The following is a 27,988-nucleotide window of genomic DNA, read 5'->3' as shown; positions in this document are numbered from 1 at the left end:
AACACTCACGAGCGAGTCCACAGCTTTTGGCTGTAAACACTGGAAAAACAGACTTGTACTTACTGAGATGGAATGCAACGAGTGGATTTTGCAGGACGGACCCCGAGTTTATGTACAATGAACCATGAGTGTCAGAGAGGGATTGAGTTCAAATTTGTAGTAAATTTTAACTAGATTTTTTTTTTTTTTTGAAGTCGACTTTCAAGGTTAGGCTGTCGCCCAGCCCAACCCGTCCTGACACACATCCCCCCCCTCCTTTGTTGCTATGAGAAACCAGATTTTCAAGAGGGGTGATGTGTGCAGCCCCACGAGATGAACTGTGATTGGCTAAGCCAAGGATGATAACCCCATCTGCCATCTTCCTGGCCTTCTTTGAAGCTAGATGGGGTCAATCGAGTTCTGGCTAAAGAAGGGTTAAGTGGCTGTCTGCTAGACAGGTTTCCAGGAAGACTTCAGATTTTCACGTAAAAGGAGAAGAAGCCAGCCGCTGCAGATTATTTTCTCTCCCCTGGAATCTGGAGGTGTAGCAGCCGTCTGGGAGCAGGCTGCAGAATGCAGGAGGGTGAAGGACCATGGGCTAAGTATGGAGAAGCAAAAGGGTACAAAGAGATTCGGTGTCTGACCACCAATTCCCCAAATCAACAATGATAACTGCAAAAAAAAAAAAAAAATTGCCCAGGTAGACGGTTATGTGAAAAATAAATTCCCATTTGTTCAAGCCACTGTAAATCAACTTTCCTATCACCTTCGGTTAAATGCATTTCGAATAGTTCAATTATATACTTCTGGTAGCACTTAAATAAAAATAACAGCTTTACTGAGACTTAATTCACATATTGTGATATTCACCTTGTAAAGTACATCACTGAGTGGTTTTTAGCATATTCACAGACTTGTATGATCCTTCCCACTAATTTGAGCATGTTTCTATCACACAATGGGCAAATTCTATACCTATTAGCAGCTACTCCAGACTCTGCCCCCTTGTCCAGACCCCGGCAACTGCTAATCTGCTGTCTCTGTAGCCTTGCCCATTCTGGACATTTCATATACATGGAATCATGCAACATGTGGCATTTTGTGTCTTTTTTCACCGATTTTCATTTATTTTATATTTTCAAGGTTCCTCCATGTTGTAATATGTACCAAGACTTCAATCCTTTTTATGGTCAATCTATTGTATGACTATATTATACATTGGAGAGCAAATAAAACCTGGGACTTCCTTAGGACAAAGGCTGCATGTTCTTCTAACGCTTGTGTTCAAACAGGAGGAATTTATTAAGAATTATTTTGACAGCATTTATTTAATAGGGGCGCCTGGGTGGCTCAGGCGGTTGAGTGTCTCTTGATTTTGGCTCAGGTCATGATCTCAGAGTTGTGAGATGGAGCCCCGTGTCCTGCACGTGCTGGGCACGGAGCCTGCTGGTCTCTCTCCTTCTCCCTCTGCCCTCCCCCCGCCCCGCACCCTCTAAAATAATAAAAATCTTTAAAGAAATCTTTATTTAATAGAATAACCATTAACATTAGTATGTCAGTCACTTGTCAAAAGATGTCACAGGAAGAACAAACCAGCCAACCAAGCAGGCTTAGCTTTAAAAAATGTTCTGATGGTACAACTCAGTGGCAAATGTATATTAAAAGGATCAGACAACAGTTCAACCCCACAGTTATCCAACACCTGTCCTCAGTTTCTAACATAGCCTAGAAAGCCCCCCGAATTCATGGCTCTATACTAAAAAATGCAAAGAATCCATCACTTCTTCCTTTCAGCCAGTTGCAACTACAGTGTGAGGGCTGATAATTTCCTTTCACTATTGATTCCCCGTCTATTTAGTTATTATCGACAGCAAATAAAGATAAAATCCAAAAAAAAAAGGTGGTCTGAATCTTTTAGTTAGAATTTTGGAAGAAAAGGTCAACTTGCCTCAAGTTCCTTGACAAGCCTATTGGCTAGTTCAATAGTTTTGTTGGTTTGGTTCACCTCTTCTTGACATTGGACTTTCTTGGCTATTGCTTTTTCAAACGAAGCTGTGAGTCTGCTCAGATGTCGATCCAGATCCTAGGGAAGAGTGAAAATTAGCTTGTGAGCCATTGTTAGGTAAAATGGAAATAGTATAATCATCTTAAAGCATCTATTACCTTCAGGTCAATCAAACTGACCTCCCTGCCTCCTTCACCTTTGCCCCTGGTAAGCATACATATTTCACCTGCCTTCTGCACTAAGCAGAGTGTACATAGCCACGGGGGGGGGGGGGGCAGTGGACGAGCCCTCCAGACTCTCACACACCCTGGGTACACTGTCCCCTCTCCCTTGTACCCAAGCCTCATCCTCTGGTACCATCTTTATTCATAATAATGGTCATCTTTTGGTTCTCCACCTCCTGACTCTTTTCTTATTTCTCAATGACCCGTAACTCAGGCAATGAAGAGTGGTGTTGATGACTGAGCCCCTCCAGACCTCAGCAACCTGACCCAGCCTGGGCCAGATTGTATCTTCTGGAAACGGGCCACTGAAATGCAGAGGTATGTCACTGCTTTTAGCATCAAAAGACCGGGAAAGAGGTGTACATTTTGGAGGGCTTCATATGGAGAGGGACCATGTTCAGGGGCACAGGAAAGCAGGGGAAAACCACGCTGGAGAAAGAGAAAGAAAGGGCATCAAGAGGAGAAGTCACAAGGCTCTGGAGAGACACTAACAGACATTCACGGCAGCTTCCTGTTTCCTGGATCTCTTTCCTCCTGAGACCAAGACACACTTCTTTCCCTCAGAGCTCTGCCACTCATCCTCATCTCCTTTTTGGCTTAAGGTTTTCTAAGTAGATTTCTGTTACTGATAGCCAAAAAAAACAAAAACAAAAACAAAACAAAAAAACCCACCAAAAAACAAACAAACAAAAACCCTTAACTAAGATAACAGTACTAGGGAGACTCCTTACTACAGCATCTTGCTATCTGCCAAATTCTAACAATCCTAAATAAGATTTATAACACGGCTTTTGTGAGTGCCAAGTTCTAAGAGACTTTAATAAGCAAACGTGTAGAACATACACTATTCATCATTTAGAGATTGCTTACATTTGCCAATGACCCAATTATCATATCATGGTCATTAAAGCGGCACCTCTAAAAGAAAAAGATGTACGGGTCCTACTTAAGATTAAGATGCAAAATAAGATCAAATATATGAGAATGGGAGAAGATCATCACACATCACCAGTTCGAAATCAGATTAAAATAAATAATATTTAAGTGTCTGTTTTAGGTCATTCAAAGTACTCGTGGTTCTATAAAATAGAGGAGCATATGTGAACTGTGGCATCCAACAGCCGCGTTCATATTGAGACTCTGCTACCAGCGAAGGGGCATCAAGGCGGACTGCTTACTTGACCTCTCTGTGCCTCGGTTTCATCATCTGCAAAATGGAAATAATGTTACCCAATTCATAGGGCTGACCTAAATACACACAGAACTAAGGCATAAAATGGTTTATATTCATTCCCTGCATAAAGTTGGGAAGGGGAGCTGGATGTTGGGAGACCACAGTCTCTTGCACTGGTTTCTGGGTCTCTTGTGAAGAAGCACGGAGAGCTTTTGTTCTGGATGCTCTTTCCTAAGATATCTGCATAGCAAATCAGGAAGACAGAGGCAGCGTTCCTCTCTGAGCAGAAGACAGAATTGTCTCCTGGGAAGAAGAATAACGATAGGTTTCTTTCCAGGGGACAGGCTGAGCAAGTTTAGTTGCTGTGCTCTCTATACTGGGGGCTCGTGCACCTGGCATGTCTCAGCTGCGACACTAACAGGGGGAGGACAGCATCAGCTCATCCCCAGTGCATTAGTCCCACGGGGACTGGGGGCCCAGAGAAGCGATGCACGACATCCGTGCTGTTGGCTGCGCTGTGCACCACGGGGTCCCCTGGCCTCTCACCCCCAAGGGTCAGGTCTTTCGCCCGCCTCCGTGAAACTAAGGCAGGCTAACTTGTTAGCTTGCAAGTAGCGTCAAATCTTGGTTTCTTCACAGTTCTTGACAGGCCCTGGCCTCTCAGGTTCCAGAAGTAAATGGAGTGAGAAAGGAAGGGACACAGCCCAAGGGACCCAGCCCATCAACTACCCTGAAACCAGGGCTTGGCACACTTGAGTGTGTATCAGAACCACCTGGGGGGCTTGATAAAACCCAGATCCAGGGGTCCCCCACCACAATGTCTCATTCCGTCGGTCTGGGGTGGGGTCTGAGAATCTGTACTTCTAACGAGTCCCCCGGGGACCCTGCTGCTGCTGCTGGTCTAGGGAACACACCTGGAGAACCAGGGTCCCAACGAGAATGACTTCAGGTTTTCTTTATGGCCACCTTCAGCTCCTGTAGATTTGAGAGACACGCAACCTTTCTTCCACTCCAACTCAGCCAGCTCTTTTCCACTCAACCGTCACTAAAAGGCCACCTTTTAGTCTTACACTAGAGATCAAGAGCGAAAGGAACAAAAACATACAGACCGGCACTGGTATGGATGAAGGGCCATCACGGCGCAGATGCTGGTATCAGACACACCCCTCCTGTGCGAGGCAGGAAAGCAACAGGAGATGTAGAATCAGGAGGAAAACCCAGGAGGGAGGAAAACTCAAGAGGCTGCAGGAAACGAAGGCAAAGCTAGCAAAAACTATAATTTCACTTGGGCTCCAACATTCATCTAACCTAACCTAACAGCATCTAACCTAACAGCAACGATGCAGAGGTACTTTGTCCTTGCCGCCACCAGCATGGCGGCTGCACAGCGAACGGAACCTTGGTGGGAACAGCAGAGACCCTGTTGCATTAGTAACTACTCTTCGGAAATCCATTTGTGGTAGGGCGATAGAGGGACCCATTCTTCATCAAGACATTTCAATTATTACTCTGTCTTCTTTTCTCTGTGTCTGCAAACTTAGCTCTGAGGCTTACTGATAACGTGAACCTCTGCTTACATTGTGGGTCTCTGAAAACAACCGACATGAACAATTCTATTCAGCTAGTTGCAGGCTGTGTCCAAAGGATTACTAATTTTACAACCGCAGAAATGCTTATGTCTAGGGTCCACATGTAGCTGGCACCCTCATCCCTTTTTCTATAAATTAAATTCATTAAATTGCTTACAATGGACATGAAGCCATTCACAGTAGATGGCAACTTTTTTAAGAGGCTTTGGTCAAGTTGACAGAGTTTTGAGCAGTGAAGGTAATTTTTCTAAAATGAGTATGCTTGCTCTACGTTTATCTAAATCAACAGTTTGCCTGTTTTTCTTTCGATAGTCACCAGGTATTTATTGAAGAGCATGTACGGTGCTGTAATAGGAAATGTGTGTGGATGCTGAAATGTTCCATACCTTAAGAAAACTTTTGGGGTTATTAACCATCTTATCAAAATAGCTGTCAGGAAGAAGACATCTTTTCATGATTGAAGAGTAAAATGGCCCCTGTCTCTAGAATGCATGAACTCTCATCAGTCATCTTTATTCTTGTGCTCATGGTTCAAATTCTAGAGGATGAGGCCAAAAGTGGCAAAGTGTGGATCATATACCCAGCCCTCAGCTGGAGAAGGCAAAGGCATCTCTGGGAAAAGCCCTGAGTGTATCCAATGAGGAGGGATCATTTCCCCAAGATACATCAGGCTATTATCACCCCGAGAAGGTAGACTGGATCCTTGGGAGCCACAAATCACAAACGCCCGCCTTGAAAGGCAGCTGTTACAATCACTGTGTTACAGAAACAGAACCGAAGCTCACTTAGGCATTCCCTAAGTTGCCAGAGACGGACAGCCTCAGCACTCTGACTGCGCTCCTCCGGGCCAGGCACAGTGGGCTCAATATCCTTCTGGTTCGTGCCCCCTCCCCACCTGCCATCAGCCAGCCTGGCCTCCACTTCGCTCTCTCCATCACAGCTGCCCCTGCCTTAGTGGAGGCCCTACAGGGACCCACCACAGGGCTTCGGACTTGTCTGCCTGCATCGGGACGCTTCCCTCCCTCCTGCCTCTACTCAGTTATTTAAAAGGTAGTTTAATCACACCATTAGCCTATTAAAATCTTTCAAAATTTCCATTTTCACTCGTCAGATAAAATTTAAATTCTGTAGCATAAAAGTCAAAGACGGTCTTTGCTCACCTCTGCCAGTTTATTCCTCGTCACTCTGTGCTACTCCTGACCTTCCCCCCGAATGCTCATCTTCCTTAGGGCTCTGGCCCGTTGAGTTTCCTCAAGTGCACCAACTGCTTCTTCCTTCTTTGTCTTTAGTCTTTGTTAGGAATACCTTTCCCAACTTACTTATCCCCAGGATTCCTAGGAAACTTTGGAAGCCCATGTCAAGTACAGCTTCCTTATGAAATGTTCTCTAATTTCTCCAGGAAGAATCCTTTTTTGTTGCCCCCTTACAGATATACATAGTCACAAATGTACTTATAACCCTGGGCTGGAACGACTGGATAGATACATAGTTGTAAAAATAGTAACAATGACAGTATTTGTAGCTGATACTCTCTAAGCACTTACCATGTGCCCAGTTCCATGCTAAATTCTTTTTTTTTTTTTTTTAAGATTTTATTTATTTATTTGACAGATTGAGAGAGACAGAGAGAGCCCAAGCAGAGGGAGCAGCAGAGGGAGAGGGAGACACAGGCTCCCGGCTGAGCAGGGAGCCCGATGCGGGGCTTGATCCCAGGACCCTGAGACTGTGACCTGAGCTGAAGGCAGATGCTTTACCGACTGAGCCACCCAAGCACCCCTCCCTGCTAAATTCTTAATATTAATTACTCTCATTTAATCCTTATAACCCTATCTAAGAAGTGCACGCTATTACAATGCCTACTACACAGATGAGCAAACAGAGGCTCAGAGAGGGGAACTAACTCATGCAGGGTGAAATCGTACATGATGCAGCCAGGATATCAATCCACGCAGTCTGGCGCCAGAATCCTTGCCTTTAATCACCATGTGCTATGCTCCTCCTTCTACTACCAGACCAGGAAAGACTTTTAAGTGCAGAAACCATCAACGTTTCTACTTTTTCAGGTCAGGGTCTGGCATACAGCAGACAAGAGATATCTACTGAACGAGTACGTCAATGAGTGTATCGAAGAAAGCTCAAGCTCCTCTCTGCTTGCTTGGACTCAGACGTGACCCTGTCTGAGGGGGGAGGTACCATCTTTAGTGTTACATTGGGCACTCACCTCAAGCTTCTTCCTGATAGCCTTGAGTTTTTCAGTAGCTGCAGCCAGTTCGAAGTTGGCTTGGGCTAACGCTTGCCGTTTGGGCTCCACGTCACAGTACACCTGCAAATCCATATGGGGTTTAACTCATGGGGTAATGAGAGGCAAAGAGGACACATAATCATTCAATCCTACATTTGAGGGAAGCTTTGTCATTAAGATTTCTATCTCACCCGGCAATTTGGGTTTTATTTCTTAGCAATGGCACTACCCAATGGCAGAGCCAAAATTTGCACAGCCTTCCAAGTTCTGTCTGGTTGTTCACGATTGAGTCATTGGTTCTGGACATGAGAGTTATAAATCCTTGCATAAAGTGCTATAGACATCAAACAACATTAAGATGCTACAGTAAGTCTGTCCTAAAATTTGGAGATAAACTTCCTATCATTAGAAACTGCAGTGGGGGGGCGCCTGGGTGGCTCAGTCGTTAAGCGTCTGCCTTCGGCTCAGGTCATGATCCCAGAGTCCTGGGATCGAGCCCCGCATCAGGCTGCCTGCTCAGTGGGAAGCCTGCTTCTCCCTCTCCCACTCCCGCTGCTTGTGTTCCCTCTCTCGCTGTATCTCTCTCTGTCAAATAAAATAAAAAAATCTTTAAAAAAGAAACCGCAGTGGGCAGGAACTATATAGCTCAAGTGGGGACCAAGTCTTGACTTTAAAGCAAAACTCAGTGTGGAGAAATTCTCTGAACCCAGAAAGGACTGTAGGAGATAGCCTCACAGTATTAACCATGTTTGCACTTTCTAAACTTCTGCCAACTTTCAGGGTATGTTATCTGAATGGGTGGTTTGAGAATGTGGGGCACCCACTTTCTTCCCTGTTGGCGAGAGAGGAAGGAAAGGACATTTTCTCTTTTACAGCAAAACCACACAGAACACAGCCACTGTCTAGCTCCATGCTCATCTTTTTACCTACGGTGCAAAGAGAGCACAGGGGTCAGACATGTTCTTAGGGAGAGAGGCCATACGTCAACTAACACCTGTCCAAACGCTTGCTCTATACAGGCTTCCACTGAAGAGATAGATCCATAGGGTCCCACTCCCGTGGGGGCCCCAACATAAAGGCTACAACCTGGTTTTATGAAAATCACTTTGGGACTGCCAGTGATTATACTTGGTATTTCCTCAGTAATTCTATTTTTGAATATAACATATAACCTTCCAAGAAAAAAAGATGAGATGGTTCTTCCAAGTTAAGGGCCATCCATTGTTCCCTTTTTACATCCAGCCATCTGCAAAGTGCTGGCAAGACAGGTGGCAGGCGGTGAGTACCTGATAAATAAATGACTAAACGAAATGATCATCTCTATGCAGCTTGAAAATACAAACTTTAGATTAGACTGTAATACGGTCAGAAGGGTATTTGTTGTTAAAATACTAAAGCAAAAAAAAAAAAAAAAAACGGGGGGGGGGGGACTATTTCCTCATCTCATTAAGTCTACAATAGATGGTGTCAATTTCTGCATTGAGAGCAGGGATTGAGTTGAAACATGAATTGAGACCTGCAGTTGCTCTGAGTCAATGCAAAATTAATATTTATTTATTTATTAAAATTTTAAAAAGATTTTATTTATTTGAGAGAGAGAGAGTGAGAGAGCGCACAGAGGGAGAGAGGGAGAAGCAGACTCCCCGCTGAGCAGGGAGCCCCATGCGGGGCTCGATCCCAGGACCTGGAGATCATGACCTGAGCCTAAGGCACACGCTTAACTGACTGAGCCACCCAGGTGCCCCGCAAAATTAGTATTTTAACGTAAAGAAATATAATTAATCTACCAGCAAGTTTTTATCTAATCAAATCAAATTAACTGCTATTTGATCGATAGTAGCTGGTCACTCTACCCTAAAAGATAGTTTCAAACATTTCAAATATCCTCCTGTGTAGAACTCTGTTTAGTCTGACACTTTCGGATCTCATTCTTAGAACTTCATCTTATTTAGGTAATTAAACTTCAAACTATTTTACTTTTTTTTTTGCCACTACAGAAATTAGTATCTTGATGGTCTTTGCGAGTAACAGCGATAACCAGTGGAGTAAGACTGATACCTCATAGAACTTCACGATGTTGATGACCCAGGCACACAGACCAGCTGCTGCAAAGGATTTGGTCCGAATCAGGCTTGGATTGAACTCCGGGTCTTTCAAATACTGCTCATTTACTACTTTTAGACAGTTCTCTGGAATGTGCTCTTTGTCATAGTTAATTAACGCCTGCAAAAAATCATCAACCTGTAAAGCAAAAAGGCTGACTGCAATGAACCCATTTTGGCTGCAGAGAAAATTCCAAGATCAAAAGTTAAAACCAGCTTTTAGGACTCACATTACAAAGGCAAAATTGGCAAGCTGCATTTATCCTACTGTTTGACTTGTTCAGTCTTTACGGTATGAAGTAAGAATTAGCAATGGACACTTAAAATCTCTTCTATCCCAGGGTAAAATATTCAGTCCCCACACAGGAGCCATTCACATTTTGAAGAAAAGACAGAAAAGGAAAAACACCTACCAAAAAGCCCCTCTGCCTCACCTTCTTGGGCATTAGTAACATTTTTCCAGCATAAGAAATCCATGTAATTTTCTCCCTCCTACACTTAACCGCTTTCATCATTTTGCAAATAATTAGCAACCTTCTGAGTGCTGCTAGTGTTGACTTAGGTATGCTGTGACACCAAGCTAACCCCCAACTTGGCAAACAAAAATTGTAAGTCTAGAGCACACGCGGCAGATTACACTCGACGAACGCAAAGACGATTTCCTCTGGTTTGAACACCTTTTGCCGTCAAGCAGGACCATGGTACGAGGAAGAGCAACTGTGGGGATTTTCATCTTGCCAGGCTGTCTGATACCTTTCCCATGAAGACTCTAGCTGCTTTCCAACTCCGGTCTTTAGGCACTCTGCCCCGCGGAGCCAGGAGGACCATCACGGCCGCGGTAACATTGGTAACGGCATTCGGCGGGTTGGGAAAGGCTTTCAGCTCAGTGAGATTGACCTGAAGAAAAGCACAGCCACACTGAAGGGCAGGCAGGTCTGGACAAGAGCCGGGAAGTTAGCAAGCTGGTCATCGGGGGCCTCCTCCCTCTTCTTGTCCCACCACTCTTGGCTTGGCAGTTTTTGCTCCCCACAGTGACTCCATCTTGGGACCCCAGGAGGTTCAGTTCTCACCAGACACTTTCCTGATGCTCTGGAAGCAGCACTGATCTTTTTCGCTTCCCCAAAATTCTCTATCTGCTATACCAGTCTTGTGGAGCCTGGCTCACCGAACCCGGGGAATTTTATATACCAACTCTTTGTGTTCATGGGTTCTATCCTACCTATGTAATAGATGTGCATTTTAACCAGGCCCTCCCAGAAACATCATCCCTTGGTGGAGAGTCTCTTGGTTTTGTTTTTCTGCACAAGAAACCTCTTCGATTACTCTACGATGACTCTCAACTGGGAACATGCCCATGTAGGCTGAACCTATTCTCTGTATAACTCCCTAATCTCCTCTGGTCAAAATCTTGATTTACCCCACAGTTGGTATTAATGTTTGTATGAACTACAAGTATTAAGGCAAATACTTTGAGGCAGGAATTACTATCTTTGAGCAATATATGTAAGTTCATGATACAGGATTTACAAAACTACTTCCTGTGATTATTTCATGAGCTACCTAATATACTCTTGCTTATAAAACCCTATCACATGTTCAACCTGGGTGCTTCTCCTTCTGTCCCTCCCCCCTGCTCATGCTCTGTTTCTCACTTTCTCTCTCTCAAATAAAATCTTAAAAAAAAAAAAAAGGAAAGAAAAAGAAAAAGGACTTGAATTATTTCTTTGAAGGGCAGTTGGAGTCTGGATCCTTTACTCTTTGAGGTTGAATCTTAAGAACCTCAGGCCTGGTTATTCCCCGGGATACTCCCCAGAGGCCTAGTGGAACCTGAGTACAAAACTAGCTGCAGACTCCTAAAATACAGTGCCCACAATTCCATTTTTCCTTACAATACCCTTCTGACTATCACACATTATTTTCTCTTAGGGGAATTTGAACGGTCAATGAGGTTTTGCTAATAAGCTGAAGCTAGGGAAAATGATGTGGGCCAAACCTAGGTATCTCTGTTCCTAGCGCATTGTTCTTTTCATGAGGATCTCTCATTAATGCCCCTTTTTATATCCCCAGGAAATAAAGAGTCCACACTTAGTTCCTAAAGCAACACACAATACGAACAACCGGATTTGGGCCAAATCCAGCAGCTAACAATAGAGCTGCCTCTCATGAAAGTATAAATCCCACGGTATTGGAAGTATTCAAAAGGAGACTGCTTGTTGGGGTGTGGAAGGACAGACTCCCAGATGGGAAAGGAAGTCACACTATTAATGATGACCTCAAATGCTTGTTCCCACTTTAATATTTCTTGTCTCTTTGGTTGCATGGAATCCACTCTGAGTTCACTTATTCAAACTCTGAGAACCTTTAAATACTATGTGGAGGAATCCCACGAGCCAGGTAATCGTCTTTACCCTGTTGAGCGTGTTGAGTGCAGCTGTTGCGGCCACGAGCGCAGGCTCCGCCTTGAGTACATCAACCTCACACTCTCTCTGTTTCTGGGACACTTCAGTCTGAATGGCTGTCACCTAATCAGAGAGGAAAGAACACAAGCCCGCAAACACACATCGTCACCTTGGATATCGCTACTGAACAATGCAGGCTGACTCAGATGCGCTGCTCAATCATTCCTTCATCTTTACTTTCAACAGGTGAGGAGTCTGTCCTAAGGATGAATTTCTCTCAGGCACCGTGTACACACAAAGCTTCATATATGCACAAAATACACTCACAAATCCCAACTCAAACGGACTCAAATACTGAAGTGCCCCAAGAAGGGCTTTGACTAATTCAATTATAAGGTGCTAATAATAAATTCAAGACTGAGTGATTCCTGTGTTCTTCCATTTTCTTTTTTCTTTTTTTTTTTGCTAGTCATTTTTGGCTTTATTTTTGTGTTTTTAAAGTTTCTTTTTTTTTTTAATTATTATGTTAGTCACCATACAGTACTTCATTAATTTTTGATGTAGTGTTCCATGATTCACTGTTTGCGTATAACACCCAGTGCTCCATGCAATACGTGCCCTCTTTAACACCCATCACCAGGCTAACCCATCCCCCCCACCCCCCTCCCCTCTGAAACCCTCAGTACAATGGAGTATTACTCAGCCATCAGAAAGGATGAATACCCACCATTTGCATCATCATGGATGGAACTGGAGGGGATTATGCTAAGTGAAATAAGTCCATTTTCTTTTTGAGAGTGTCCAGGCTGGCTCAGTAACATAGATAGAAAATATTCTTGTTAGAAATCCCTATCTAATTTTTGTTTACATTTGCCCAAAAGCCACGTTGGCTATTCTTTAAGAATAGTTGGGAAACTTTTTTTGTTCAACAGAATAGAAGATACTGCGCTTTCTGTGTATGCTTAACCACCAATCTAATTTTTATAAAGACTAATAACCGGTGTCTCTAAGGACCTGGTAAGAAACTAGCTGGGTAGCCCAGTTCTGTCTTCGCAACGCGCCAATCACACGGATGTGCACCCTACTGTCGAGGTCCAGTGGCTCCTTTCACACGCCAGACAGCGCGCTGCATCCGCCTCCTGACGTGAGCATGTATGTTATGCCTATAGTAAAGCCATGCTGGTAAACCCGAACCAAGACCAAATGAGAAGTTTTGGAGTTTTTACCCTCCTCTTCCTCATAAGACACATATAAAATTCAAATGGCCAGAAGAGTCAATTTTGATCCTCAGCAGAAACTGGGGGTCCAAAGCTGTGGCACTGGGCACTGGGACCCACTCACCAGGGGGCATGGCTTTCAGGGATGGTGACTGGGGCACGTAACGTGTGAACAAAAGTGCGTTTCTTCAGATGTGCCTGGAATGAACAGGTTTAACTCTAGCATAAATTTAACAGTGCTTACAACAAATTATGTTGTCTAGTACAGCTTTATTAGCGGTAACTACCATTATTCTGATTAACCATTATTTTGCTGTATACTGTAGCTTTTATGAACATAAGCGGTTCAGGGTAGAGATGTGATCTCCTGCCAATCCGTACACAGCCACCGTTAACGTAAATAACCCTGCATGCTTACTGAGAACTACTCCAACCCCCTCGGAACTGCCAAGAATGGACCATGAAAATTCTAAGACTAGGACCGTCGGTGTGCTAGTTTCATCCGCAGATGAAAGGGAGCGGAGAGGTGAGTGAGTGAGTTCGTACCTCAGGGGTATGTACCTTCCATAAGGATACACTCAATCTAAAAATGATGTTTGCTACTATTTATAATAGCATCATTTTAAATTGGTTTCAAGGTCACAGAGTTTTCGTACTAGAACAGTATTTCTTTTGAATGCTGTTTCGATGAGACTGGGTGTTGCTATTCTTCTCCATCTGACTCCCTTACCGTTCACGGAGTATTATTCGTTTGGGTAATCTTTATAACCAGAGCAATCTTGAACATTAACAAAAACCCACAAATGAAAATGAAAAAAATACCCTAGGCTGGTCAACTTATTTCTCATTCCCAATTCCCTCTGCGCACTTTTGTTCACAGATCCTATGCCATAATCACCGTGGGGACTGCGCCCAGTGCCACGGTCAGGACACTCAAAGTTCTGCGGAGGATGAAAACTTAACTCCTCCTGGCCTATTCAAATTCTAAGGTACAATAATTTACATATTTCAGGTGCAATGATACTCGAGTGGGAAAAATGCTTTGTAGATCTTAGTGACCTGATCAGCCTCAGTGTGCAATTTCCTCTGCCCCATGGCTCCTGGGTAGTAGTCAGCAAGGTTCAACTTGGGGAAGGAGGGAAGAGCTACACACATCACTTGGAATGTGTGCTTTTTCTTGACAGCTGTCTGTTAAAGCAGAGTTTTGGAGATACTCCCATTCTTGGATACACAGAACTTTTCTGCTCTCTATTTGGTCAAAAGCTCCTTGCAAATGCTTCATGAAATTTAGTGACGCTCACACAGAGAGAATTAAGTAGCAATAATGGCTTATTATGAGCTGAAGTATATCCACCTAAAAATGAATATGGTAAAGCCCTAACCTTAGTACCTCAGAACATGACTGTATTTGGAGACAGGCCCTTTAAAGAGGTGATTAAGTTAAAATGAGCCTGTTAGAATGGGCCCTAATCCAGTCTAATGGGTGTCCTTTTAAGAGGAGAAAATCTGGGCAGGCACGAGGGACACCAGGGAGGTGTGCACAGAGAAAAGACCATGTGAAGACACAGCGAGAAGGTGACCATCTGCAAGTCAGGAGAGGGGCCTGTCTTGAGAGGTTCCTCCAAGAGGGAGAAACCAAACCTGTCGGCATCCTGATCTTGGACTTGCAGCCTCCAGAATTGTGAGAAAAGAAGTTTCTGCTGTTGAAGCCATGCAGTCTGTGGTATTTTGTTCTGGAAGCCCGAGCAAGCTAATACACTGCTCTTATCTGCCTTCAGACCATAGGAAATCCCAGACGATCCTTCAAAATCCAGCCATTCCCACATTTAGAAAAGAAACACATAAAAAACTGAAGACCGCTCCAAATCAAGGAGGATGTCCAACTTCTGAAGAGATTATATTAGCCCCGCGATGTGGAAGGTACTTTAACTCATGAGGATTATACTCAACAAAGAAAGCAGTGTGAAAGGGATCAGAGGATCCTTAGAATTTGGACCTGGTAAGTCAAACGAAGATGCAAGAACTAATTTTCATAGGTTTCATGGTGCTTGTGTTCCTTGGTCACTGCTGGTCATGTCAGTGGCTTGAATGGCTCTTGACTATTTCAGGAATCTGAAGGAACAATTTCAACCTGCTGCGCTACAAGGGTTGTCAAGATGCATGGGAAGGCGGTCAATATCTGCTTAGTCATATTAAATATGGCAATGTACTTTTTAATAACTTCTCGTGTATTAAGCCTCGAGATCCCAACTTCATAGGATCACAGTGCCCACCATATACCCATTTAATAACTGCATACAATCCAGTACATTGCTGAACCTATGATAAATGTGAACCTATAGCACATACTTGATATTGATTAGTTCCTTGACTCGATATACTCAATAAACTCCTTCTATGACCAATTTAAAATAATTCATTCCACCATCACCTCGATTTCATTTTTATCTTAGCCCTAATCACTAACCCAAAGTATCTTGTCCCTTGTCTCCTGCCAGTCTTTTCCATTATAATGTAAGCTATGTGAGGGTGCCTTGTAGGTCATATATGCTCAAGAGCCTAGAATAGTGCCAGGCCCAAAAAAAAAAAAAAAAAATTGCTTGGTATCTGCTACTGATAAATTAAGCATCATGGGTAAAGTGAAAATATATTTCTTTGTATAGGTTAGATATAAAAATAGTATGTGTTGGGGCATCTGGGTGGCTCAGTCGTTAAGCGTCTGCCTTCAGCTCAGATCATGATCCCAGAGTCCTGGGATCAAGCCCCTCATCGGGCTCCCTGCACAGTGGGGAGTCTGCTGCTCCCTCTGCCTGCCACTCCCTCTGCTTGTGCTCTTTCTCGCTGTCAAATAAATAAACAAAATAATTTTAAAAAAACAGTATGTGTCTTTTTCATGTTTGAAGAACTTCATAAAACCACCAGTCAGATGAGTTCTCATTTGCTAGAACATTTTTTTCCTTCTTTGCAAGGATGATTTTGCCTTAGGAATTCACGTGCAGAATGTGAAAATACTTCTGGAGTATTTTAAGATCTCTAAAAGGTATTTGTAGAGATAGGTTATAATAGAACAATTACCAGAACATCACTTATTTATTTAATGCTTGAAAAATACCCTTGGGTGGAAATGGCTCATGATAGTCACATCATATGTGATACCTAATTGCTTAACATAATACACTTTTAAGGATATCCTCTGCTTATCTGAAACTCAATAGAAACAGTTATTGCCAGAATTAGGAATAATATGCCCATCAGCCATGCCAAATGTAGCTTATCTTCAACTTTAAAAACAAGTTGTTTTTTTTTAAACTATTCAGCGTTTTGATTTTTTTTTTTAAAGATTTTATTTATTTATTTGAGAGAGAGAATGAGAGACAGAGAGCACGAGAGGGAAGAGGGTCAGAGGGAGAAGCAGACCCCCCCCGCTGAGCAGGGAGCCCGATGCGGGACTCGATCCCGGGACTTCCAGGATCATGACCTGAGCCGAAGGCAGTCGCTTAACCAACTGAGCCACCCAGGCGCCCTTGATTTTTAACATACATTTCAACCCTTTAGTTGTGCAAGCGACACATAAACATGCTCAATACCTATTAGAAAAAAGGGAAAAACAACTCAATTGTCTATGGATGAATGGCAACCCCAGTGGAAAGCTCAAGTCTTTCTGGCATCATAAAAACAGAAGAATAATGGCATAAAAGCTACTGATTCAATGGCTACAAGTGTGGTCATAATTTATAATTTTTCATCAACTAAGCCCTGATTACAATCTTTTGTCTAAAATGAAAGAGTTTGTCTCAAAAAACATATTCAATTCTTAAACAAATAAGATGCCTAAAAATGAAATACCTTCAATTTGTGGCCAAAGTTCTGGTAAAAGAAGAGGACAAAGAAGTTATATTTATTTCAGAATTGCCAGTAACCCAGGTACAAAGAAAGCAGAACCTATATAATCTTAAAAGTAATTGTTTCCAACAGTAAAACGAAATACAAAATGCCAGGGCCCTCAACTGAATCAAAAAAGAACAAATTTGGCTTAGGATTTAATAATCAACTCAAGTTGTATTATTAAAATGAAAAATCTGAAAAACCATCTTGCAAAGTGATGGAATGGGCTTTGTTAACAATTGAGTTGTTCAATTTGCCTAAAAACTGAAAACCTTTAGAAACCTCAGAGGTGACTTCGTGACCTTTACTGTATTACAAATCAGCCTGATGTTCAAGATCCACATCCATTATATGCTTGAATGAGCTCAGTATTTATTGTTCTTGCGTATCATTAAAAGAGCTAAAAGGGTGGGAAAATGCATAATGTAAAGAAAGGTCAAGTGGTAATCATGGTGTGAAATGCTGTTCCATGTGTAACTATAATAATTCTTTAGCTTTTATGCTCCCTGGAGAGAAAGTTGTTCAAAATTGTTCACCTACAAAGGTTTATTTTGTGCTCAATATAGCTCAGCGCTCTAACTGGTGGAATGAGCCTGACCTTTCGCTCCTCAGCGTCAGCAATGGCCTTTTCCCGGTTCGCTTTCTCCGTCTGGAGCCCAATCTTTGTGATCAGAGCTTCGGCATCGTCATTTCTCAGTCGCAGCTCGGCTTCTTGCGAGGCCAGTCTGGCTTTCATATCTGCCACCTGAAGGCAAAGTCGGTATGTGGAAGCAGCTTCCGTCCATAAACAACAAATAGCAGGCACTGCTTAGTTTTGGTTAAATGAGCTCACAGATGCCTACCAGTCTGCATCTTTTCCTTCTTTCTACCCTGTTCTGACTTCAGGCCTGTGTGCAAAAATACAGCCCCATTCCCCCCACCCCCCTCCACAGAGGAACACACAGAGTCCTTGTTTCCAGGGGTTTTCTGACAATGGTCATTTATGCCAGCACCAACTAGACATGTATCTTCTCCACCCAGTCTGTGTAGTCAGGGCCGTGCCAACAGCCACGCCAGCCAAAGCACGTGTCCCTCACAGCCCCGGGTTTTCTGGTCCTGCAAAGCCCAGGCTCAAGACAGCAGAGGCCAGAGGAAGACTTGCTTGGAAAGACAAGCTGGGGAAACTAAGGCCTGCACTCTCCCCCAGAACCTCACTAAAGGCTCAGAGAAGCTGAAGGCATCAGGACGCCCTGGCTGTTAGCTATCAGTTTATTTAATCCATTACTTACTTCGATGGAAATGCCCACAGGTCTCATCTCTTCCCACAAAATAAGAAACAGTCCTCTTAGCTTCTTCCACCTCATACAACATTCAACTTAGTACCTACTACAGAAAGACAAACCACAAGCGCCCCGTGGGGATCGGCTGGGCTGTGCAAAGCCTGGTGAGTATCCTGGGTGGGTACTCCTCCTCTCGGCTCCCCAACTCAATAGCCTTACTCAGCTCTTGAGGAACTCAACTCTTTCTGAGGCATCAACAAATTAATCTGCTCTAAAGAATGATCCTGCCCTTTTAGGGTTCAGAAGGTACCACTAGGTTCCTAAGGGTGAGGATTGTGTAAAGAAAAGCAGAAGTGCCGGAAAACAAGATCTCATTACTGCGGCCGAGGACTCCTGTAACCCTCACCTCAACACAGTCAACTTGCCCTTTGCCCAAATGACACAACTACTACTCTTACTGCTACCTGTATGATTTATTACAGTTTAAGCTAAGATGGATTTTTTTTTAGCCTCTCTGTGAACTCAGGGTAATAATGCACAGTGACATTTGCTTGTCTGTTCCCTTTAGCCATGTGAAACTTGTCGTATATTAGACTATAATCAAAAGAATCATCCAAGAGACTATGAGGAAATGGTTATTTCAAGCCCTGACTTCAGTTTCTAAGGAAGCCGTTAGGTCTGAAGTATCTAGTGACTCAATCCCTGGAGGCGAAGCCTTATCTATGAAGAAAAGGTCACGAGGCTATCTTTGATGACCCAAGCTGACATCTAGAGAGGAGATACGTGGCTCTAACAGGAATTTATGGCTTTATTGCAGTGGATAAACAAGGCTGAGTTTTAGACGCATATTTCAAATGGCATGGATATTCTCCTCTGAGTAATTACTGAAGGCGGGTCCGTAGAGGACGCATGCTCCAATATGAAGGCGTTCTGTTCCACACACAACCTGATCTTATATATTATAAGGCTTTCCAACTGCCCACACAGGAAACTATGCTTCCTTTCCATAATCAATAGAAATTTTTAGAACTCTTAGGGACATATTAAATATTCCAATCACTCTTCCGATATTGAGAGCATTCCATGCACTAATACCTAACGAAAAGAAATCAGCAGTAGTCCTTCAATTAAGACTTCACGTATCTTCTTCTTAGACTTTCTGCCTATTGTTTCTAGCCAAGGGGAAATGAGGAGACCCAAGCAGCCCTGAACTTGGCAGACACCCTGAAGAGCCAGTCCCTTTCTTTCTTCCTCTCCACCACCTCTTCTTTTTCCCTATGGCTGAGAGGCTGCCCCCAAGAATGCTGCTCTGTTTTTACATTCTGAGCTCTGTTATTTGGGAAGGGAACACTAAGTGTGGCACCATTTTTTTCCTTGCCAAGGGCTGGCCCACCAGTATGACCGTTCAATTTAGTCAACGCTATCATTTCCTGGGGCAAAGTCAAGGGGTCCAGTTTGGGACATTATTCAAAGGGACATTAATGCTCTGGGACATAGATCTCTTGCACTCAATGTCTTCTAGCTCAACAGGACTCCTAGGCAAGTCTTCACTAGGAAAAAGAGTCATGATTTCAGTGAGATGGAAGTGGAGAGATCGGCAGAGAGAAGAAAAAGGAAAGAGAAAGAAGGCAGAGAGTCAAAGAGTAAGGTAACAGGTACACAAAAACAGTAAAAATAAAAACTTTTTTTTTTGTTTTTTGGAAAGAAAAGAGAAAGATGCACAAATACAGATATACTCTTTGGGTGCTTCCCAACAACTATTCTTTGCATCATTAGATTCTGGAAACTGTCCTGGAAACCTCCTCACTCTGGTTCCTCTTTCCCAATCGTGGTCCATCTACCCACTATTCAGCACACGTGAGTGGTTCACCAAGAGACATTCCTGATTTCGAAATGAAGGGCGCAGGGGGCAGGAGGTGCTTTGGCTGACAGAATGCGTGGAGGACGTGGCCAGACAGGCCTTCAGAGTGAAAGGCACCACCGTGTGCTCCCCCAACCAGGTTGTAGCTTATTTCTAGCCTGGGCACAGATAGGCCACGTGGCATGCTTGGGGAGAAAACCGGCCCAATCTCTTGAAAAGCAAAGGACTATGACCTAATGACAATCCTCTGAAGAAGCCCGCTGCAATTCCTGGCCTTGAAGGGACCACCAGGGAGAGTTGTTCCCTTTCCAACCCTAGAGCCCAGATGGCTCAGAGCAAGCTGAGCAAGTCTCCAAAGTCTCCATATTTTCTTATTCTCATCTTTTTCTCCCTTGGTCATAGAGGCAGCATGGGGCTATGGACAACAGCTTTAGAATCATACAACCCTGGGTTCAAACTCCAACCTCACAGTTTCCGTGGCCTTTAACGCTCTAAGTTTCACCTATAAAATTATAGTAGCAACACCGACTTCATAAAAATGGTTAGTTTTTACCAATGAAATGAGATGACAGATGTAGAGACCCACACATGGTTAACATCGGGAGTGTGTGACTTCTCTCCCGACTTACTCCTGGAGGTTAACAGTACTGTCCTTCGAGGCAGCAGGGGCCTTATGACTGAGGATGAAGACTACCCTGGACACTCTGTTCAAAGAGAGATTATGGCCAAAAGGAGATGAGACGCCAAGGTGGGAGGAAACGGCTACACTCTGGGACCTCACACAGAGCAAACCGTGTCGTGTCATCAGACTAGAAATAATGCGCTCACTGGGGGGTTGAGAATCTGAGACCAAAAGGGATCCTACTTCCATTACTGTGTGACAAAATTCCTAACAATAAATGCAGGGCACCAAAGCAGGCGGATAGAAGATGGGAGTGAGCTGTGCACTGAGTCAGGCCAACAAGTGAAGGGCTCTCTCCAAACCAGCATGAGAGAGTAATTGGCCAATCCCTTTCTGGACTTACAAAAGCATGAACAGTGCTGTTTTGGTGTCATTCAAGTGTACATTTTAGGATTGAGCATCTTATATGAATGGGCTGAAACGCTGCTTTCCAAGTAACTACATATTTTTTAATTTTAAGAGCATACATTTTACTCAGTAATAACACATCCTGATCATACCTGAGAGGCTGTGGTCTTTAGCTTTTGGATGCCATTCACCAAGTGCTCTTTCTTCTCAGATACCTCTTTCCGTTTCTTCTTCAACAGATTCTTAAACAGTGATATTTGTTCTAGAAAACTCTTCGGGGTGGTATAGTTGTATCTTCTCTCATTCTGGTAATACCTGGTACTCATTTCATTCACGCTAGTGTGAACATGGGCCATGAAGAGGCTAATAGAATCTTTGTCCAGTGGCTGAAAATATAAACACTGTAATTCATATGCAATTCTCTCAAGTTAAAACAAAAATGTAATTTAAGAAAAGAACAATCAGCAAAATTATGCAGTATTTTTTTGTCTAAAAGCCAGAACAAATTACAGGAGGATCTGGGAAGACTTATTAGTCTTTAAGAGATAGCCACAGGATTAGAGAGGTAACAATAAAAAGCATTCAGCTTTGCCAAGTAGAGCAAAGGATTTTTATGCGCTCCACATACCAAACCCACAAGTCAACATATAACACAAACACGGCTTTTCACAACTTGATTTTTACCTATCAAGTGTGTGAAAGAAAAAAATGGAGAAACTGAGACACAGTACTCTGACAAGTATTTCTGGTGTTGCTTTCAAACTAAACTATAGCAGTCTCTCTCTCTCTCACCAACACTCTCTCTCTCTCTCTCTCTCTCTCTCTCTCACACACACACACACACACACACACACACACACACACACACAGCTGAAACTGAGAAATACAGTTTTATAAGAACCCAGGTGGAAACAAACAGGATGGTAAGGTATAAAAGTCACTGCTTCCGGGAGAAAAATGCCATTTCTAATTCTCATTTGGAAAAAAAACAACAAACAAAACAGAAAACAAACCAAAAAATCGAGTAACTTCCCTTAGAAGATTTACTAGAGAAGCCCCCACTACACCATTCTTTCTGTTTTGTCCTCTATGACTTCTGAAGTAGTCAACTTTTTAATTTGTGGAGTCACATCTCCCTCATTTTAATGATTATTTATTGCATTCTGTACAAGATGAACCAGGTTCAATTAATCAAGGGAAGCCTAAAAATCAATTAATATGAATTAAATGAGCTACACCAACTCTTAGGAAAGTCACACATAATTTACCAAAGTGTTGTCAATAACGCTCAGACATCTTTGGGAAAATTGCACACAAGTGGCTGGTGATGCAGTTGAACGTTTCCAACCTGCACCATTAATATTACAACCAGGATGTGAAAAGAGACAGGCCAATTCTTGTTGGTGAAAAACAACTGCTCCCGAGCAACTAGGTCTAAACACTTAGCTTTCCAACCTCATGGAAAATCCGTGAATGGGTTTCAAATGTGCATGTATAGGATTGTCCTGCATATCAAAAACCCACCTCGCTAGTAACTGAAATAATGTTTTTAAAGCCAGAGTTAAATATAGAATGATGCAAAGCCTGAAGAGTCTTTATTCTCTAGATCTGAGACATATGCGTATGTTACCCAATAGTGGACTCAGAGTCTACACTTCCAAGGAAGTTCTGAACTCCATATAAATGAGATCCCCTGAGGGATTTTTAAAAGAGCTTCACTGCAATATAAACAGGGATAGAAATTCATTCCTGTCCTATCTTGTTTTAATGAACCAAAAGCGAGCACACGTCCTTCCACAACATCAATACTTCCCCGGCCAAGAACGACCTCCTCGCGTGGGGCGGAGGTCAGTGGGAGGAGGACCTGGCCTCTGCCCAACCATGATCCTTATGAGGAGGTTCCTAGGCTGCCCCGAAAAGCTCTCTCCAACAACGGTTTCATTTGTAAATCTGGGATGGAAGAAGTGGCTTCCGGGAGAGCTGGAAGTGGCCCGAGACAACTTGTCTCAATGGGGCAAAATCACTATTGTTATCGGGCTTAACAAAATGGCACAGCATGGGAGACTTGCAGGGCCAGGGAGCAGCTGGTTGTAATTCACACTGTTTTTCAGAAAACTCTAATCGTTCCAGAACAGACCTCTTTGATGACTGGTCTTCCCTGCATTCTCAATTTGTCACTTTCTCTTATGATAAGGTCAGTAGTGACAGCGCTTCTTGACATTAACAGCTGTGGCTTTTAAAAGGGTCATTGTAGAACTACTAATTGCAGTAATTTCATTAGCATAAATTATTTATTCTGCCATTCATTTACCTCCAGTTTTCTTTTTTGGGGGGGGGGTGTGCGGGGAGGATATGGCTGCTGGTGCTGCTATAGAGAACGAGAGGCAAGGCTGTACTTTTCGTTTTTAGAGATGCAAGCGGAGAGCACCGTTCCTGCTACATTTGGCCCCGTAATGACAACCAGGGGATCCGATTCTGTCGTCATTTAGCGGCCAATCGTGGTGAAAGCAAAAATATAAACAAGCAAAGTGCCAGTCTCACACGGTTCTAAATCCAAGATTTCTCCACTACGATGCCCCGGAAAACACTGCTGTAGCCAAGGCAGCATCAGATATACCCGGGAACGGCTTTTTGTCCCTCCCAGTTAGGAAGAGGTTGCATTTTCACTCTCTCGCTGGGCTCACTGTAAACGCAAAGACAAATCGGCTATTTGGGGTGATGGTTCTCAAGCGGTGGCAGTCGCTGCCACAGCAAGTCCCCCAGCCACCTGACGGTTGCAGCAAGTGCCCAGGATGGCCCCGTTGTTGAAAAGGACGGACAGCACAATTCAAATGAAAACCAATACCGGAGGCCAACACCAAATCAAATATCCTGGGTTATACAGGATTTCACACCTGCCCTCGACCAGCTGGTCTCAGGATTATACTGGTCTGTACTTTTACATTCAGACTTTCAAGAGCACTGTCTTCAAGGAGAGGGAGAAAGAGGGACAACAAAAGAGAATGGAGACGAAAGGAATACTATGTCTTAAGTTTAACTTGGGATCGTGTTGTAACGTATGATGTCCTACACCTAACAGTCCGCCTTGGAAGTTGGTCTCAGAAATTATTTCTGTTTATTTTTTACAGTTTTTTTTGAAGCACTGGTGATATAGAAAAAAACTGCCCGTATTTAATATCTGTTCTTTTATAGTAATCCCAAACTGCTGGGTTTCAAAATCTATTATTTGTACTTTTTAGCTCCTTTGGGGGTGCTCAGTAATAGAGACTAATTAGATACTGTGTTTGTAAAATTGGCTTATTAAATAAAGAAAATGTAACGATACACGAAATGAGCACGCTGCATTTGAGCACTTCTAAGTTCCTCAGAGTGTGGACTCCCTCTGAGGAAACGTGATCCTGGAGGCCGCCAGGGAGGCTGGGTTTGAATCCGGGGACGCGGGGTAGACTCCTGGTTCCGTAGAGTCGGGCAAATGATTTAGTCTGTCTCTTCTTTTCCTTGTCTTCCTTTTTCAGAACAGTCAAACTCCTCTGCACGGGTCCTGAGCAGGATTTAAGACTGTGGGTTCTGGCGTCAAAGGGCTGAGGGGCCCTTACCTGCTGAGTGATCTTGTGCCTGGCCCCCATCCCCTCACCTGGAAGCCCAGGGATCCCTCCTTAGAAGGTCCGTGAGCAGACGCGGTGGGCACCGCTGCCATCAGCGATGGGAACAGCACACCAGTGTTGGTCCCAGGAAGAGGACTTCTGCCGCACACAGCAGCACGGGAGTTAGAATGCAGCGCCCGGCAGGTTCCTGAATCACATACTGGTGTCTTGTTCTTGCCTTTTCTGTTTGTGTGTTTTTACTTGGTCTGGTGAATGCATTTTGTTAGTTTGCTTGAGTTTTTAAATTTTTGTCTCTAATTTTAGAGGCTAATTTCCAAGGCCAAAAGGCAAGATCCAATCCAGCATAAGCCAGCTGTCTTCAAGAAGAGTTTCCAGTCGCTGAAAAGGTAGCCTCACTGGTTCTCTGACACAACGTTCGAACAAAGAAGCAACAGAGGACAGTGGGGGGCGAGGAGGTGAAACGCAACCCAGCTACGCCTCCCAGAGCCAGCAGGACAAGGCAGATGTGGTAGCTGGTGCTGGTGAGGCCAAGAAAGTCACAAAGCTAAGATTTGGAGGGACCGATGCCTCCGTTTGATTGACTTCGACTTTGGGCTTACCAGCAAGTCCAGGTTTACGGGCAGCTATAATCAGTGGACCCTACTTTCAAGGTAGGGGGGATTCCTGAAGTTTATCTAACTGCAAAAACCCTGGAAAGCGGCATTCTACCGCTTCTTGCAATTCTGCTCTTAATTTGATTACTATGCACAGAGAAAGAAATGCATGATGAACGGTGTATTAGTGCGCATGCACAGGAGAGGTGGGCTGAAGAAGAGGGAAGGATGTTAACAACCACACGGGCCTTTCCTCATCCGTCTGAATATAGGCTTAAGCCAGTTAGAGATGTAGGCCGATTCAGGATAAATGTGATTGCATTTGCTTCTGCTTTGATCTCTTAAAATGACTTCAGTACTCCTCAGGTCGAGGAGATTTTCCTCAAATTCACAGAATTTCTACTGCACAAGGCTTTCTACTTCTAAAATTCATACTGAACAATCCTCATTTGTATTTCAAAGAAAAAACTGCGCTAAAAGTCAATAAGAAAAACACTGCTAACATACTTATCACTGACAAAGTGTTGTTTACTGTTCTTCATGCTGTCCCTACCATTTTAAAAAGGAACCTAGGGAAGCACTGAAGAGATAGGTCTTTATGTACAGCAGTAAAGTAACTTTCCTCTTTGAGGGGACGCTTTTCGCGATCGGACTGGCAAGTGCTCGTAAAATATGCCATTCATTTGTTACCAGACCTTGCAACAAGTTCAGGATTGGAGAGGTGGAAGTATGTAGAAATTAATGAATTTCACTGAAAAAGCTGATGATATTGAACTTATGGCATTATTCAGTTGTATCGCATCCAAAGGAGGGAGAACTTTAACTTGTCAGGTGGCCAATATGCTCAGAAAGGATGGGTCCTCCACCTTGCTCGGATCTCAGTGAGAACAGAGACTCCTCCCAATGCAAATCTCACTCCTCAGTCAGAGTGCTCACCTTTTCATTTCCAGGCAGTAATTTCTGCTTTCCTCAAGCCCAGCTCTCCAGTATGTCTATTACTCACTTTGAGTCAAAAACCACAACACTACTTATCTTTTAACACCTGTTTCTCCTGCATTTTCCCCTGCGTGTTCCTATCTGGGACCCATGCACCTCTCGTTCCAATTTTAGTATATGTGCTGCCGAAGCGAGCACCCCATGCACCTCTTGGAAAGGGCTCCTCCCAGTTACCTCCTCACAGCGTGTGCAACCCCGCTCCCGGGGATGCCCAGGGTGCCTTTCCTTCTCTCCCTCCCCACACCACATGCCCCCATCTGCACTTCCAAACCTGAGGAGTGAGAAGTGTACGTTGACACAAAGCCTTCATATTAATACCTGGTGATACTTAAGGGTCAAACTATTTCGGTCATCTGCCAGCTCTCATTTAGTTCAATATCAGGTAGCAGAAAAGTAGCACAAACCTTTCCTTAGACACAGGCAGCGCACACCCCTGGGTGCTAAGCGCGTCCTGCTAGAAGAGTCTATGCCAACACACACAAAACCACTTGCCTTTCATGAATCCTTTCTCGGTGGCTAACGGGGGTCACCTTGGACCTTACACTCAGCAAATAAGGTCAATAACTAAGAAGTGCCTAAATTATTCAGATACCGTTCAGTCTTAATGATGAAAATTCAAACTAAGAAAATGATCGAATTCGTGCCCATTCAAAAAATTTAAAAGCTATTTTTGACCTCTGCAGAAAAGGCACCATGTATTTTTAGAAGAAGATAGACACGTTGCCCTCTTTATGATAATTACTGCTCCTAAGCAACAAATTGGGAAGGCGGGAAAGTTAAATAAGCACACTGCGCTGAAACGAAATCATCTGCCTGAGCTCTTTGCAGGCATCATTCAGCTCAGCAGAAATGGTTCGGCGCTTTTAAAATTCCTATTTGACAATCAGCATCCTATAGGAGGCGTCACGACACCACAAGATAGAGCTTAGCACCTGCCAGGAGGCCTCTGGCCTGAAAATGATGCAAGTCCGGCCTCATCCAGCAGATGTCAATGGTCACTGGCGTATCAAAGCTCCTTCACTTTTTGAAGTGGCACCTAACTTTGCAGGACCAAGTCTGCATCAAAGAAGTAAAGGCAAGAAACTTAAAAAAGCACTGAGCCAAGCACTAAGTCAAAGCATGCTACTTGCTTTGGGTTCCTCCCATTTGAGAAATTGATATTAATATATGAAGTGCACTGGTCTTTAGCAAACTCGTGTGATCACATGAATGGTATAAAACAGAATTATGAAAGATACATACTGATTCTCTAATCAATTGGTATTTTGAACCCTTTTTATAATGATTAGGAGACAAAACAAGGCCCTATATATAATTCCAATAATGCAGTGATCCTAGCAAGAGCTTGCGAAATGTGCGGGCTTAATAACTGTCACTATTATTTGTCATATTTAATGTGTTTTCAGATTTTATTTTATTTTTTAAGATTTTATTTATTTATTTATTTGACAGAGAGAGACAAAGCGAGAGAGGGAACACAAGCAGGGGGAGTGGGAGAGGGAGAAGCAGGCTTCCCCCTGAGCAGGGAGCCCGATGTGGGGCTTGATCCCAGGACCCTGGGATCATGGCCTGAGCCGAAGGCAGACGCTCAGCGACTGAGCTACCCAGGCGCCCCTGTTTTCAGATTTTAAAGTATAAAATATTTCTGGCAGACTTTACTTAATGCTAGTGTTAGTCTCCATTAAAATGCTGCTCCTTGGGCTCTTCAGAAAAACACAGTGAATGGTGAAAGCCGGGGCTCAGACAGAAATTAACCACTTCTGGGAGTATCTCCTATTCCACTTACCTATCATGAGAACAAATTTACATAGATTTCCCCAAAGGTAAG

At 43.5% G+C, this 27,988-nt stretch overlaps 1 protein-coding gene across 1 annotated transcript in view; it reads right to left on the bottom strand.

The window, feature by feature from the left end:
- The window catches only part of DNAH11 (dynein axonemal heavy chain 11), a 329,965-nt gene that overhangs the window by 95,605 nt on the left and 206,372 nt on the right, over nucleotides 1-27,988 (bottom strand). Inside the window, 7 exon segments of the mRNA XM_021689842.2 lie at nucleotides 1,924-2,062; nucleotides 7,193-7,294; nucleotides 9,272-9,454; nucleotides 10,069-10,212; nucleotides 11,724-11,837; nucleotides 17,415-17,561; nucleotides 21,119-21,352. Coding sequence (XP_021545517.1) covers nucleotides 1,924-2,062; nucleotides 7,193-7,294; nucleotides 9,272-9,454; nucleotides 10,069-10,212; nucleotides 11,724-11,837; nucleotides 17,415-17,561; nucleotides 21,119-21,352 — 1,063 coding nt within the window.

Source organism: Neomonachus schauinslandi, chromosome 12 (assembly GCF_002201575.2).
Source record: "Neomonachus schauinslandi chromosome 12, ASM220157v2, whole genome shotgun sequence".
Classification (NCBI taxonomy): Eukaryota; Metazoa; Chordata; class Mammalia; order Carnivora; family Phocidae; genus Neomonachus; species Neomonachus schauinslandi.
This window is presented reverse-complemented; position numbering and strand designations above follow the sequence as displayed.